Below are 17,135 nucleotides of genomic sequence, written 5' to 3' on the forward strand. Positions count from 1 at the left end.
AGTGTACAGAATATATCTACGATATGTATATGAGCTGTGGACGAAGGCTCTGGGACTGATGCTGAAACTGAGATTACGGACTGGTAACATTAAGCTGTCAGGTCATTTGTCAGGTCAACCTTTACAGATCTTGTGTTTCTGTGCCTTCAACTGGCACAACAACAATAACAGAATGAAAACACAGTGAAAAGATGTTCTGAGAGAATAAGAAAATGCTCACTGATTTATAATACTGTTGTGATATCCTTTCTTTTGACTGTAGAAGGTAATTCCATAAGTTTTTTTTTTTAATCACCAGATCAAGCTTCCAAAATCACAGAACCTTATTATTACTAAAACTTGTTTCAAGTGATTCTCATTTACAGGAAAATGCATTTAATTTTTTTATTTATTTATTTCTGAAATCAGAGAATACAAAAGCAAACAAAGAGCCTACGGGTCATTCACAAGCATCATTTGCAGTTAGAAATCAAGCTAGCATGCTAGTTTAAAAACTATTGACAAACTACATGGTAAAATGTACACTTCACCTTTAAGTAAACACGATTAAAAGCCTGTTCTAACTGGTCAGTATCATGCATCATGATAAACAAGCATCTGTAACACAATGAAAGAAATTTCCAGACTTTTTCCAGAAATATTCTTCCATCTTGCTTGTGCTGCATATGTTGTATATCATCTTGTCTGTGCTCATGTTTGGAGTTTTGTTTTTCCTCAGAGAGCAAGTTTCGCCGCTCTCTCCTTCCCGACACACCGCTCAATTCATTGGTCAGAGTTTGGAGTCAGTATTAACGTTCACTATTATATTAGAAAATAATTTACACTTTCATTTTCTCGCTGCATGGAAACTCATTTGTAAAATTCCATACGGTGATGAAAACCTCTTCTAACATCTAACAGCTAAAGCCCTGCATGATGTCCAACAGTGTGCACTAAAATAAATAACACTGACTTTGGACTTTTAAGCCCCATGACATGATACACAGCAAACTGAATTTGCAGTACTCAATAGCAGCCAGCTCTATAAATACACTCATGTACGGCCGCTTAGTCATAAGCTGAAGCTGTTAAGTGCTCGGATTTCCTTCCTAAGGGCTCATATTGATATGCAGTGTGCTGTATATAAACTGATCATGCATGAAGTGTGAGGTAGGTACGATGTCCAGGGTTCAATTTCCCTTTTTTTTCCCCCTCCATTGACTCAGGATCACTTATTCTTAATCAAAGGAGAATCTTCAGCTTTACGAGAGAAACAGTTCTACCATTAAAATGTTTGCAAAGTGATCACAAGCAACTGGGGGCATCTAGGGGATTCGTCTCACCTGGCAGGAAGGCAAAGCATTTCCTGAGGTCGGGACTGATGTCCGCAGCGCACAGTAAACTCGTCTCCTGCTGCATGATCTCATCTGGAGGGAAGAGACAAAACGAGAGAGAGGAAGAGAGGGAGAGAGAAGCACAGAATTAGCACAGAAAATGTGATTCTATTAACAGTCATCCACGAGGCTTATTCATGTATTAATTTTCTGCATTTGGCCAATGAGAGACAGATCTGAGAAGTAGAATGAACAGGAGAGAGTTAAATATTGTGCTGAATACGGCACAAGATATAGAAAAAGTATGAGAATGCAGAGAAAGAGGAAAAGAGAAGCAGCTCAAAAGTCTAAAAGCTGGAGGAAAGAGCAAGAGAGTGAGACAGGAGGGAAAGAGTAGGGGTTATCTGTATGGGGAATGTGATGGATTAGTGTATAAACAGATTCACAGAGTGCACTGCAGACTGCAATGTGGCAGTATGGCTGTGCAGGGATGTTTGTGTGTGTGTGTGTGTGTGTGTGTGTTGTTTAATGTAGTTTTACTGCAATAAAAATGGAAACACAGCAAATGCAGAATAAAAACACCCACAAGACACTTCCAACACACAGCTAGTACACAACATCAAAAGGCAGGACTTTTTCTTTCACATTCACACACATGCTGCTTCTAGAGTCATGGTTTTTTTACTGGACACTTCAAAAATATTGGTTAAAGCATGAAAAGGGAGGGATTACGGTTAAGCATAACCACATCCCGTAACAAACACTAAATGGGGAAAAACAAACAACAAACCAAGAAATTAAAAATTAAATAGGTAATAAAATAAACATTATAAATACATTATTAATAAATGTTATTTATTTATATATTTGTTTATTTATTTATTTTTTCCATTTATTTATTTATTCATGGAAAATCTGTCTTTTTTTTTTTGACTGCAAACTTGTCATTTTGATATAGAAAGATCTTGTATTTATCTGAGCTGAAGTTTTGCTGTGTTAGTTTGCCACTGGGAATAATTATAATAAAATAATATTAAATTATTATTATTATTAATTGTTATTATTATTACTATTATTGTTGTTATTACTCAGTGACTTCTAGGTAGCACCTCTGGTACTATAGTAATATGTAGAATTCTATACTACTTATTATATTAATGCATTCATTCTAATACATTATGGTTCCTGTGGTAACAGCTTATTCATAGCAACAACAACAACAATAGTAATGATAATGGTAATAATGATCATTTGTTACAAGCAATGCTAGACCTGTGAAAGTGCTTTACATCGATAACATGCTGTATTCCATTTTCTTTTTTTAATATTTTGATTTTCACAATGGTTTTATTCTATGAAAAAACTAAGACTAAAAATTCCAAACTGTCCCTCCTATGGTTGCCTTTAATATCTAATAGCACTTTAATTGTGGTGAAGAAGATTAGAAGAAGTGCTTTGGAAGAAAAACAACCTTCCCAGAGTTAAGGTTGAACATCATCTTCAAATGTGATTAATAAGCTTGTTGCTTTTCTGAGTATCCCTGAGGTAAAACATGCTTTGTGTTCCAACTTCGGATTTATGAGCTTCACTGGTTGTAGCCGTGCATTAAAGCTAGTATGACTAAATCCTACACGGCTAATCACACCACGGCAAAATTTTGCGGCTAGTTTGCCCTTTGATTATCAGCCGGCTTCAGTCAGACTCGAAAGCCCCTGAGATAAAAGCAGTTTCTTAACTGTGTTTACAGGCAAAATAACAAAGCTCCAGCTGATACTATATTATAAATGTGACATTTAGCTTCAGCAATCTCTCACGGAAACATTATAAGCCCCGATTATAGACAAAGACCAAGACACTTTGTCCCCTAAGTACGTAAAGGCTGAATTAAGGCGGAACTACTAGAGCTGAAAATAAAAACAAAAGTAACAGAAAGGAAAACTAGTATGTGTCCTAATGCTAATAATCCACGTTAGAAAGCTAACAAAGGCAGAGAATTTTCAACAGGAACCATTACAGCACATATGATTATCACAGACTGACAGGTGAGGTTATAGAACAAAAATCTTGTGTGCGTGTTTGTTGAACTTAATTGTTCACTTCAGAAAGAGCATTTTGTTTAAGCTACAAAAACATGTTTGTATCCCTGAGGTAACTTCCTCAGCCTAGAGATGTAAATAAAACATCTCTTGTGTGTGTAGCTCAGTGCTGAAAAAGCAGCATTTCTGCTTTCGTTCTCACACAAAGACTTATAACTGCTATATTTTCCGGCTGGTGCTAAAGCTAACAGAAATCTGGGATTCAGCAGCTAATGTAGTATCAATTCTCTGTGGATTATATAGCTTTTATAAGTCTCGCAAGATATCCAAAATATATAACAACAAATATTTCTTTGGGTGAATGAATGAGGACAGAATAAACAAGAGAGCACGTTTGGTAGCATTATAGACAAAACTAGACATTTGGGATAAATCCTAGCAGGTAGAAATGCTTTATTTTTAAGATAAAAGAATTTCAAGTGCTGAAGCTCATCCACAGATTGTTCCAATGGACATTTACAAAATTTATGACTATATGATAACTGACTGACTGACGTTTCTTTTTTGTGAAGTGTTCCATTTATGACAAAACTGAGAAAAGAAAAAAAAAAGGCAACCATTGTAGCAAAAAAAAAAAAAAAAAATCTCAACAAGCCTTTCAATATTAAAAAGCAGAATTTCAGAGGAGTCTCAGAAACACTGAAACTGGGGACTATTTCCAAAAAATATGAAAAACTTCTCCTTATCAACTACATGATAAAATTTAAGAACGACTGTAAGACTTGAAAGCATGATTGACGTTCTGTCCAATCAGGATAAGATATTTCTACAGCACTGGTGTGAAAATATTATAATCAATTTATTACACACAGTACTATGCACATTACTACTTTGTGTATCCTTATTTCAATCTGAGCATGATGCTGAATCCCATTCTAGCCTACATTATAGACTGAAAGACTCAAATATCCTTTACTGTAGTTGTATAAAATGCCTTGGAGTCAATTGGTACTCAGCAGTCAGCCTAAGTCTTGCGTCAGTGAAACAAAACCGTGACAAGAGTGTATTATTTTTGGCCTACGTCTTCTTTTAGTGTGGTCGTTTGTAGTTGTAGCCGTAGCCCAGGGCTACTTGTAAACTGACAAGCTAGGCAGATGCTGTTAAATGTTATTTAGCATGAGTGAGCGATGCTTTTATACAGTCTCTTCCACTTTTTAATGTGTAGTGCAGGCATAGTAATACTACATGTTGAAATGTACCTTAGTCATGAGTCTTTGGCTACTGCAGTTACTCAACGGCTTATTTCATCGCCTTTCCATACAAAACGTCCTATACATTTCCATTAAATACCAATGCTCTCACCTCTTTTGTGCCTTCTGACACAGGAGAAGAACCCTAGCATCTGTTCCCCTTTCTGATCTGTTTACCATCATGTCCACTGCGTGCTTTAATTACAGGTAACTATTACTCAGAACCGCATCAGTCAAAATTACACAGCAAGGCTAAGAGAAATTGCAGGATGGAAGAGGTTCATTGTTTGGAACACTGCCGACTGGCATGTCTTGGATCATGTCCTCACAAGCAGTCAAGGTTTTAACAAACATTCTCGTATCGTTAAAGTTCTCTCCGGATGGTTGTGTCACAACTTGTCTGGACTGGAAAGGCAAGAGATTACAGGTGTGTATGAGCGCGTGTGTTGGTCCTGTTGTGTGTGTGGGTCCTGACTAAATGGGCAGGTGAGCTATTTACAGGCCAGTAAAGCCACAGTGATCATGAGTGTGTGTAAAGTACATAATACTTTTCACACACACAAACTGATATAATCAGTACATTATACTTATCTCACACACAAACCAATTTGTGGCTTATGAAACACACACACACACACAAACACATATAAACACACATATATGCATACACCTGTAAATACACACACCCTTTTCCTAAATATCTTTAAAACTGATTCCTCAGCAGTGCACATTAGGATTAGTGCATAGGGTGTGTATGTCTATGTGCTGAAGCATGTGCAGGTCTGGAATGCACATACACACATGTTCTGTAGTAACAGCTGGCACTGGCATATGGGACATGAGCTAAGTTCAACCTGCGCAACTGTTAGCAAAGTGGAAATCACTGGCAGTCATACGAGTATGTTGAGAAACACGGATCAATTAGTCCGAGTCTATTTATCCATCGGTCTGTTGCCTGCTTTCAGAAAATGTATTTACTAAATCTTCAGAAGCAAAAACAAATACGCACTAGTGCAATATACATCATGTGTGTTAAAGTTAAATAAGTAATGTGTAAGTAATTTTCTCCTCACGTCATAATCAAGCACTAAGATGAACATTTTATTACTGTCTCCTTATTTATAGTTTATCTATTTTAACTGATCAGAAGAATCAGGAACAAAGAAAAAAACAATGTTTTAACGTGACATAATGACCGGAAATATCACATCACATCATCAAAGAACAGTTGGTATGAAGAAAGGTGCAAAACATTTTCTTCTCCTTTATACCAGAGCAGTTTGCCAACGATTTAGAAGGACAATTTGTAGTTTTTATCCATTTATGGTTACATTTAGCCAAGAAACCACCAACTCCAAAGTCAGAAGATCCAAATTTACACTTCTAAAAATGCTTTTTGTACACTAAACTTCTCCTTAAAGAAAACATCACTATATAAACAATCACACATTTTAGATCCATCACTGCATATACATTGTACATTGCAACAACAATTTATAAGAATGCACCATTTATATAAACCTGTTTTTTTGCTGAAACTAATGCCTGTGCCACTACATTCGAGAAAATCAACACCTTCTGACCAATCAGAAGCAAGAATAAAGGATAGAATAGTAGTTAAAGTGTTGAGTCCCCAATCCACCAATCTGCCATTGCCGGGACCCTCAGCAATGCCCCTTAACCCTCAATTGTGTATCTAGCTAAACTGAGATTAAACGCAAGTCTCTCTGAATAATGTCATAAATGTAAACTAATTCACTGATAAATGATGAATGTAAGTGCAGATGTTGGCAAGCGCATATAAACACACACCAAGTGAGAAGGTTATTGGTTGGGATTTTCACAAAAAGGCCAAATGTCTTAAATTCCACATGTTCCATCTATGCCCATGATTGTTTAACGATATAAATCATACAGTTACTTATTATAAGATTCGATTTTCTGTTTTTACACAAGTGGTCTCCAATTTAATGTCTCTGCTCATCTATACTGTTAATGACAAATGATACACACACAACATGTATGGATTAAATAGAGTTAAGGCTCGATATGTCAGATTCAAAAACAGTGGCTCTCGGAGAGCGACGGGTGTGTGCTGTGATTTGCATGGCTACACTGAGCACAGACGGAAATCTAACAACAGGTATCAGTTCTGAATGTGCTGCTTTGATTTTCTTATTTGGCAGCGAGAAGCTCAAGGACAGTGTACTGTGATTTCTGTATTTAGTGTGTAGCCTTTCATCCAGTACATTGTCTCAGCTTTAACCTAATTTTGTTATAGTTGTGCAAATCACGCGTAATTATATTCCTAATTGAATTTGACTGGTCACTTAAATTTTTAGGAGTTTAATACAAACTCAAAAACAAGACCAAATATAATTCTACACACTAATAACACTGCTGAATATTTGACTAGTTTGATTATGCACACAAAAGAAAATACAATTGAACAAACAAAAAATCCCCAAACTGCTGAAATCCCAGCATTATCTCAGCCATTAAAGCATGCAGAGGGACATTCTGTACAGCACAACAGATATAAAACATCTACACACCCCTGTGAAAATGGCAGGTTTTTGTGGTATGTTGGAGCTATAAATAATTCCGCCTTGCCACCATGTCCATGTCTCAATCATTTCTACTGAATACACAAATAGTTTTAAAAGCAGGAGTGTGTCTGTGTGTGGCACAACATCTTCACGCTCCAGCAGTTGCACTGGTATGTTCGCTGCATCGCGACTGAATGTTAATCAGTTTGTGACAATGACATGAAGACGGCATGCTGCTGTTTCTTTTCACAGGTCACGTGTATCTGATCGCAAAGTAAAAGTTACACGCTGTCTTGAAACGAAGCAAACCTAAGAATATTTTTGGTCATGATATCAAAAGTATATGGAAAATGGAGAGGCAAACGTGTGATACACTTGTTGATTAAAGTTTTGAGAACAATGTTGCTAGGCAACTGGGAAATATGAGGGCCGATCATAACATAGATAATGCCTGGAGCTAATGATTTGGATAGCTAGTCTTATTATGCATCATAGGAAGACAGGGTAAGTGGAAACGAGACAAAACTATAGAAAACGTTAACATTTTCCTCTGATGTGCCGGAAAATTCCTGAGAAAAGACTCCTGAAATGAGTATATTCACAGGATGAGCTCCAACCTCTGCACTGATCCCAGTTCAGTTCAGTTCAATACAATTAAACTGTGAAAGACCTCCAAACTACTAAGCACATCCACTGCTAAGCTAAATCATGCAAATTCCATCTGATGGGCCTCTGTTTGCCGGAACTGGGTCATTCTGCAACCATGGTGACCTCATGTTGCTTGGGCAGAGCCAAGGCCGCAGCCATGGCAACGTCTGGGAAGACTGACAGCTTGGCTCTGAAGCGTAAGCCTCGTTGGCCTGATGATGCCAACACAAAGTGTCTGTCGGAATTTAAACCCGAATTCGATGCCAAAGCTGACTGAACACATGGACAGAGGAGAAAAAGGAGCTAACACATGCTAATAACGAACGAGAGAGAGAGAGAAAGAGAGAGAGAGAGAGAGAGGGTGTTGAAGTTAGAGCAAAGAGTAAATTTGAAAGTAAACCTCTAGTGTGTGTAAACAGAACTTTGGAAAGCTGTACAGCGCGATAACCAACGAGGACGAGGTCAAGGTCACTACAACCTCCAAACAACAACCAACACAATTTCAACTGTGCTGTACAATTAAAAATAAACCAAAATTATTCTTATTATTATACACCAAAACTAAATGAGCAGTTTTTATAAATGTTATTAAAAGACCGGAATGTGTTAAACCTGAACTATTGGGATATTTCTCAAAGAAATACAACACAAATTTCAAATCTAATAAATATTATGAACAATATGAAGAGGCCAGGAAGCACACACTCACACACAAACCTAACTTTAACCTTTAAAGGGACAAGATGTTCTTTCACTTCTTTGACTAGGACACACTACAATCCAACTGCATCATAAATCTTTTTTAATAAATAAATAAATAAATAAATAAATAAATAAATAGGAAATAAGTTATTAAACGTGTCAGAAATATAAAAAGAGAAGAAGAGAAGTTCCGACACCCAGCGTACAAAGGTGTCATAAAACTGCACATGAAGTCATAATATTGAAGATAAAGCGGAAACATTTTAACAAATATTGATTCATAAATCACTTTAAATTTCAAATGTAAAGCAGTTATGATCTCCTGAATTCATGCTGACCTTTAACCTCTAACAGGACAGGACACCATTCTCACACCCATTCTTAAATGCCTTTGTTTCAAAGTTATAATAAGAATAATAAGAATAATAAGAATAATTATTATTATTATTATTATTATTATTATTATTATTATTATTATTATTATTATTATTATTATTTCTGTAATAGTAAAACGTAATCTCTAATCACCGACTGTCTCCACATGCATGTCTACCTTTAAGACTGAAAGAGACATGACATCTTTCCACTGTGTCCATTGACACTCCATGCTACACCCTAACAAAACATACACTTAACAGATTGTAGTACTACATTAGTATAAAGTGAGAGTTAGTTTGTGTTTATTGTGTATCAATAAACACAAGGCATTGCTTATTAAAAAGGAGGCCTGTGGAAGTCCTCGTCTCCTACCTGTGGTCACTTTGAGCTGGAGCCACAGGCGTGTGATGTCCTGGCAGAGCAGGGACACACGGTTCAGCGCCATCCTGCCTGTGCTGCACACTACCTACTCCTCAATCCCTACCCAGGTTCTCTCTGTGGAACTCTGCTCGGCCGGCATGCACAACGACCCACCAGTGAAGACAGACGATCTGTCTGTGAGCTTCACTCAACCCCATGTCTCACTCACACTCACACACACACACATGTGGCTGGACCAACTCTGCTGGCTTCAGGTTACACCTCCTGCTCCTCACTCACACACACACACACACACACACAGGTAGAGGAAACAATGCCTCAAGGAGGTTGTGTCTATCTGTGCTAAGCTCTTAATGAATATTAACCTTCTCTCTCTCTCTCTCTCTCTCTCTCTTTCTCACACACAGAGCAGTTACACACAGTAATTAGCACATCTATAGATTTTTGAAGAGGAAAGGAGGGACAAAGTGACACATAGAAAGAGAGAAGAGGCGGGACACAAGGCTGAATCCTGCTGCATGTCACATCGCTCTCCCCTCCTCCAGACGGGTTAATAATAAGCAGCCAATGAGCACACAATGCAGGTTTGAAGGGGCGGGACAAAGACGCCCTCTACAGGACAGAGACAATACTGTCACACAGCATCAGAGATGAGATTTGTAAATGTTGCTTACGTTTAACATCCATTAGTTTGCTTAGCAACATGCACATTTAGGTTGCTTAGCAACATAAAACGCTAAGGCAATAAACAGATAAAAATTGAGATTTCACAAGTTTCCATTTTTTTTTCCATTTTTAATATAAAATACTCATGAACAGCAGAGATATTTATCAGGCAAGAAACACTCGTCACCTTCATTTTTCAACTTCGCTCTAAATCTAATTTAGTTTTGGTTATCAATGTGCTAGTTAACAATAAATTAGTTAGTAATAGTGATATTAGTTATAATAGTAACCCTAGTGATTTTCTTACCAATAAGCAAACAAGCTCCTTATATATAATAGCAGCTCATTTACTACATTATCCAAAACTGCACTTATCTCAGTGTACAGTAACACAAACTAGCTAGTGTATTAGTGTATGTATCTAGCTAGCTAGTCCAGTGATAACACAAGTGTAACACAATGCAGCTAGCTGAACGGATCTAATTTAATATCACAATTTCCTAGCTAGCTAATTATGTTCAGCTAGTCACCGCTGGCTATATAATGCCTGTTCTAACGTCACCATGAGCTAGCTGTTTTTAAACGCAAATTCACTCCAACTTTAATGAGAGAACATTGCTATGGCTACAATAATGGAATATAAGGGAATTTTTGGTTTCTAAGTAAAACTCCTTGGCTAATGGATAATCATATGATTTGTGATGTACGTAAGAGCAAAATCTAGGTGCTCTTACACAGCTTAGGGGTTAAATCAGGTGTGTGCACATGTCAGTAGTTTAGAAGTTTTTAAAGATTTAGTACAATTTTACTGATTTCTGTTTATAGAAAAACAGCGAAATATTTGAAACTTTGGGCTGCTAATGATGGCAACATGGAGTGTATCGCTGGTCAGGGAGCACAGAATGGTGTTGATCAGGGGAGGGATATGTGGGCACACTGAGAACTGCAGGGGGGTATTCACACACACACACACACACACACTCACACACACTCACACACGATCATAATGAAAGGCTTTTTTTAAACAGAGGCATCCTTATAGCTGCAGGGGAAAACCCAAGAGTTCCCCACAACCAACATGAATGGCCATGCAGTAGTATTCATAAAGTCTGGGAAAGACACACACACACACCACAACACACACACATCACACAGGACCACCTGTTTGTGGCTGGAGGCTGGATATTCAGCCTTGACCACAATGAATTAAACTGCTTTAAAGCCTTTGATACTCATAACCCTGGGAGAGAAAAAGGCAAATGGATTTCTTGCCTCTAAATATTCAGCTGTAATCCACTTCCATAAACACTCAGGATCATCTTCCTGGGACGACTTTTGCGCTTGGGCTATTCTTAGACGGTGCCTTTCAAGCAAATGCACACAGATAACGCTTATATTTTGTGTGGAGGCCCGAAACACTTTTTAAAATCACACACTGATAGTAATGACTGTGAATTACAGCTGGAAATTTAGATGACTTGACTCATAACTTGACTCGAACGAACACATTTTTACCAAAGAATGATGTTAAGGGAATTTAATTTAATTTAATTTAACGAGATCACAAGCAAAGACGCTTATAGACTATTTTCTGATCACAGCACATCCTGAAGTGTTTTAATCCTTTTATACCTTCGATTTGCCAATTTGTTCTTCCTGACAGAACAATACGGTACATTTTTATCAGGTTACAGTTACAATTCACGTAGTGGAACATCCCCAAAACTAAGCTACTTCCTGTTGTCAGTTGTTCCAGCAGCTTTTTCTAGGCATAGACAGTATCATAGTAACTGTAGATATATGAATGAAAAAGCTTGGAGAAGGTGAAGCACCTGCTAGACTGTTGCTGTCTTCGAGAGTGATATACTTCAACGCATCAATATTCTTGACCACGAGTTGAAAGGTCGCATACGGCGGTAACCCGAGCCACCGGTCCTAGCTAAAACAGAAAGAAAGTCCCCTGCTCCTACATTCCCCACCCTTAGATCTATTCTAACACCACACCCAAACTCCCCTGTAGCACAACACACACAGTCACACAACACCAAGCATAAGAAAAGTTTAAAGAAGACACACACAATGGTCCTTCCTCTCCTATATCAATAAAGTTGTCCATGTGTGTCAGTTTCTCCAGGGCACTGTATCGATTACATCTGAGTCGTGTGTTATGGTGCAAAAACAAAGTCACCGGGAAAACATAGAGCGGTGAGAGAGTTAATGGGAAAGTCCAGCGGTTTATCCAGTGTTGTCAGTAATGTAGTGTAACGTGAGGTGTGTGTTTCAGTGAAATTAAAATATGTTGATGTTTGAGTTTCTTCCACTAGTTTACACTGAAGTCTACACCAGGTAATGAATTATTAAAAGAATCGAGTGTAAATATTTGATTACATATTAAACTTAACACCATGCTTGTGTGTATTGGTACTGTAGCTGAAAAAAAATAAAGTGGACTGACTGATGGACTGATGGACTTGCAACCACATCGCATTCCCTTTATTTACAAAGTAGGTTTTGATGATCAGGTGACTCAGTGAATGCTCACACATGAGAGTCGTGTGATTCAATTCTAAACTGCAACAGACCCCAAGTTCAATTTGTTGACAACAATATCAATATCAAGCAATAAATTCAATGTTGATCATTAAAACTAAGGAACACTGGATTTTTAACTTGAGCTTGAATAAAAATTTTAAAGCTTAAAAAAAAAGAGAAGAAAAAAAAAAGAATGCCAGATTCTCAGAAAAGAAACAAATTTCTTTTGGTCAAAGATTTTTTTTTTAAATCATGTTTCCCATTGTTGAGTTTGACTCGTGATGACACTAGAAATGATTCAAAAGTTTAACAGCAAAAAGCAGATTTATAAATGATTGGTGTTAATTTGACAGACAGATTTCTTTTTTACTGATACTGTTCTTGTAATTTCCTCCAAGATTCCAATGAATCAAGATGGTAGAAAGTCAAAATCAGGAGACTGTTACTAGCCCAATATCTGAAATGAGGAATTAAATAGATTTAGTGTTTTATTTAACAAACTAGGTTTGTCTAAAAAAAATCATCAAAGCATCTTACAAAACTATGGTTCTATATGGAACAATACGTTAACCAGGGCTCTCAAGTGTGACGCATTGGGTTCTTTTGTCACGCTCTCCCACCACACGTTGTATTTGTATAAAACCACTGGAGCTGCGAGCATCACTTTGAGCACAGAGTAAGTCATGATCTCCTGTTTTAATGTTACAACAAATTCACAACTTGTTTGACACAAACAACGACATTTCTGTCATTCTGTTGACTGCTGTTAGAGACGTTTCCCAGATAATCAGCATCAGTTTTTCATGAGTGTCTGTAACTTAGCCAACAGTTTTACAGCAGGTTCACTGACAACACCTGCTTAGATCAAGTAGTCTAGGCCAGTGGTTCTCAAACTAAAATATATTTAAAAATATGTCACTCTTGTCTGTCTTCAAATCTTGAGAGCCCTGCATTAACTGTCCCCATCAAGGGCTCTTAAATTTCTATTATAGTAAGTTTTCAGTACAGGACAAATGGAAATGTGTCCGAATTAGTTGTAGAAGTTTTGCCTTTGGATGAAAAATGCTGCAGTAATATCTTTATGCCAGTTTCTGTAAACATAAAGCTTTGCAGAGGTTCAGAGTTTAACAGCAGGCTTTGAACACATTAACACCACTAAAAGCCTTGATCTGAATAAAGAAATATTTCACATCACCACCAAATTAGTTCAAAAGCCTTTGAGAGCTGATGTGTTTAAACCGCATTTTGTTTTGGTTTGAAATTTTTGAGAAAAGCATCAAAAAAACATCCTACAAGTTGAACAATATAAAAGCAAAGCAAAGCAGGACACGTTGTAGAATTGATCAGTAATAAGTGTGTCATCGTCGTCGCTACTTACCGCTCATAACTCAAATACTGCTGCTAAAAACGATTAGCTTTTGCACTTCTACTACGGCTCCTGAAGAAATGAAGCCATTACTTCAAAACATCTCTAGAAAAAAATAAAATGACAAAATAGAAAATAAATAAAGTGAACGAGGAAGCGTTGACGGCGAAGGCGATTCCAGCTCAGCCATAGCCAAGTGAAGGAAACTGTAAACAAAGCACTTAAGTCTTCCAAATAAAGAAACGCCTATGTTTTACCTGGGGTCATTTGTTTTTATATATTTATCTATGGAAACTTTCTAAACTTTTGACACTAATATAGTCCCCAAAACAAAAAGAGATGCTTATTTCAAATACAATAAGACCAAAAAATATTGTGTGTACTGTATGCTGTATGTACACGACACTAGTAGAGATGGCAAGATTAGTGTGTAAAATAACAATTCCAGCAGAACCGTGAACAAACACTAAGGCCAGTACACGCCACATGACAGTACACACCTACTGTAGTAGCTGTAGTGTACGAGTCATTGTGCTGGTCTAGCCAAGCAAAGCTGAGCCAAATTACTAAACACAAATCATAAATACAAGATCTTCAGTGATTATTTTCCTAAAACCTTTTAAAATCATGTTATATTCCATGTTAAACATATGCCACAGATGTCGTCACATACGGATGACAAACTCGTGTTTATTTTGTGACTCTGCAAAAGAGGAAATGGTCGTCTGTTTTCGTCCTTCTACTGTTGGAGGATTTGTATTGCCCTGCTAAAAATCTACCATTTAATTGTAGATCTCAGTTCAGTTCCATAAATAATCCATTTCCTAGAAGCTGGGAAATTTCAAAATCAAGCAATCTTATCTAAAATATACAAGCTTCTGTGGTTCCATGAGATCACGTTCCTCACGCTGGGCTACAGAGACATTTTGGCATTTCCGAGAGATTCTGTGATACCGGCTAAACATAAGACTGCTTAGATGAATACAAACAAATTCAAACAATTCAAATAATTGGAGCTGCTTTGCATTGCAAATGTGGCTATAACTGGTTCCTTTTTTGTGGCTATTCACTGTTAGTTGATGTAGTGTGATGTCCTCAGCTTTTACAAAAAAATAAAAAAGGATGTTTTTTTCAGGCTTTCCTGTGAACTGCATGTTCAGGACTTTTCCCCGTCTACAGCAAATTAAAGTGAAACTTAAAAAGTACAATTTGGAAGCATATGACTGAATTTAGTGCTGATGGAGCAAGACTGAAAACATCTGATATTTCTCAACTCATCACACTGGGACGTTTGGTGTTTCCTGTCTACCCTAAAAAAAACACCCTGCAAACTGCCCCATGTTGAAACCCCCATCTTAAAAAAATCTTTCACTCTTTATCATAGTAAAATGATCTGATGTGTGGTATTAACACAGTGTCTTTATTTCAAATTGACAAATCATGTTTTACAAGCATTTGGTCACAGGGTTAAAAGCTTCTTCACCTTCATCTTTTTGGCATTTGGCCAACATTACCAACATAAAGAATATCCTGAAGTGATTTTGATCAGATTCAAAAATGCTTGTCTTACTGCAAGGACGAAACCCGATGATTGATGCCACGGTCATAGCCAGTCAAAGTGAGCAAAATGAACCATGCTCTGTGGGTGGGAGTGTTTTGCTCTTGTCATTTTTCTCAGAAGTGTGTGTTAGTCTTTACCTTACGTGACAGTTAGATGTCATATGATAAGGAAATGCAGACTGATGGATGACCAAATTGGGGAAAAAAAAAACTTGTTCTTTCGACTGCCCCGAAAGCAGAGGATCAGGATCCTGCCTTTGGACCACAAGGGGACAGGAAAAAATATTGGTAAAATATACAAATGATTCAAAACCAAGCTATAGAGATTTTGTTTTAGATTTCATTTGACTTAACAGAAACCGCAAACAATCAGCAAGACATTCAGATTTACATGAAATGCTAAAGGCCACAGAATGAGCACAGTGGTTAATTCACTTTAGTCAGCAAACAGCAGAGGGAAAATAAACAGACAGTGGAACTTCAGTTGAGTCTGGGGGGAAAAAACGGATACCTGGCCACCTGTGTGTCGACCCCTACTGAAGACCCGGGAAACCCAGGAGACACACAACAGGACACTGTCTAACACAGACATCCGAGAAGGAAAAAAGCAGTGCTGTAACAATAAAATAATGACAAGTGCTAGAACAACAACAACAGTCTCTTGGGTAGAAAAAAGAGCAGTGAAGAGCTACAGACTGTAGAGCTCGAGTCCAGATGCGGTCTACCTCCACTGGCTTGTTCTCCACATGCATTCAGGACTGTTAACCACTCAATCACCACAAACACTTCTTCTTTTTTATTTCTTGATTTATGATTTATTACTTAATCATTCTTTTGGATACTCGTGTACACTTTTATTTGATTCCACAGTTTTCGGTGACTGAGGTTTTACTACAAGACCGTACAACACTCTGATCTCTACAAGTGCTCTCTATAAATAAAGATTTATTTTCCTTGTAAAATGAAACTGCCTTACCAGTGAAGTGATGACTGAATTAACACACAGTCCATACAGGAAACACAGTAATGCAAAGTGTATAAACTGGTAAGGCAAACAGAGTGCTGCTGTTTGTACAGGATCAGGATGTCTGATGACAAAGAGTGATGAATATCACCTGTTCGCAGATCAGCTTACTTTTATTGTCTTAAACCTGAACCATATCTCTGACGAGCCGTAAAGTTACATGTAATACTTCAGACTTTAAATTGTTTTAATATAAGACAGAATTACCAAGATCTTCAAAATACTTCACGAGTAAATAGCCTGAGCTTTAAAAAAATAAATAATAAATAAAAATTAAATAATGTACCACATAAATTGCACTGTACAAATTTTATTAAGTGTGTTTAACTATATATATATATATATTTGAAGGGAAAGCCATGGCAAGAGCAAACAGTGGCTGCATGATAAGAATCTCATAAAATGATTGCTAACCAAATGCTGAATCGTTTACAAGTCAAACAATAAGGCAGTAATGTTTACAGATCGGCTCAGGATGGAGAATCCCTTGTAGAACTGTTTTACGCTGTAATTAGATTCTAACGAATTAATAGCATTATTACTAGCTTGGTTAATAAAGTGAAAATGAATCCAGTAGCACATGAATTGATACGGGTGATCTGAAGGACACACTAAGAGGAGATACCATGTGTGCTTTTCATCTGGTAGTAGATGAAGGATCTGAGTAATGAATGCTTTCATTACTGAATATACAAAAGGTGGGGTCACATAGCAGGCATGAACATATGAT

General features: G+C 37.2%; 1 protein-coding gene across 11 annotated transcripts in view; it reads right to left on the reverse strand.

Annotated features, from left to right (window-relative positions):
• Positions 1-17,135, reverse strand: part of mcf2la (mcf.2 cell line derived transforming sequence-like a) — a 72,557-nt gene that overhangs the window by 38,105 nt on the left and 17,317 nt on the right. For 10 of the 11 annotated variants that reach the window (XM_060859961.1, XM_060859960.1, XM_060859964.1 and 7 more), the window contains exon 2: positions 1,323-1,406. In XM_060859961.1, the coding sequence (XP_060715944.1) occupies positions 1,323-1,398 (76 nt within the window). In that variant the 5' untranslated portion in view covers positions 1,399-1,406. Of the gene's footprint in view, positions 1-1,322; positions 1,407-9,248; positions 9,551-17,135 lie in introns of those variants that run through there. The other variant, XM_060859957.1, reaches the window with a different exon arrangement.

Source organism: Tachysurus vachellii, chromosome 24, assembly GCF_030014155.1.
Source record: "Tachysurus vachellii isolate PV-2020 chromosome 24, HZAU_Pvac_v1, whole genome shotgun sequence".
Lineage (NCBI taxonomy): Eukaryota > Metazoa > Chordata > Actinopteri > Siluriformes > Bagridae > Tachysurus > Tachysurus vachellii.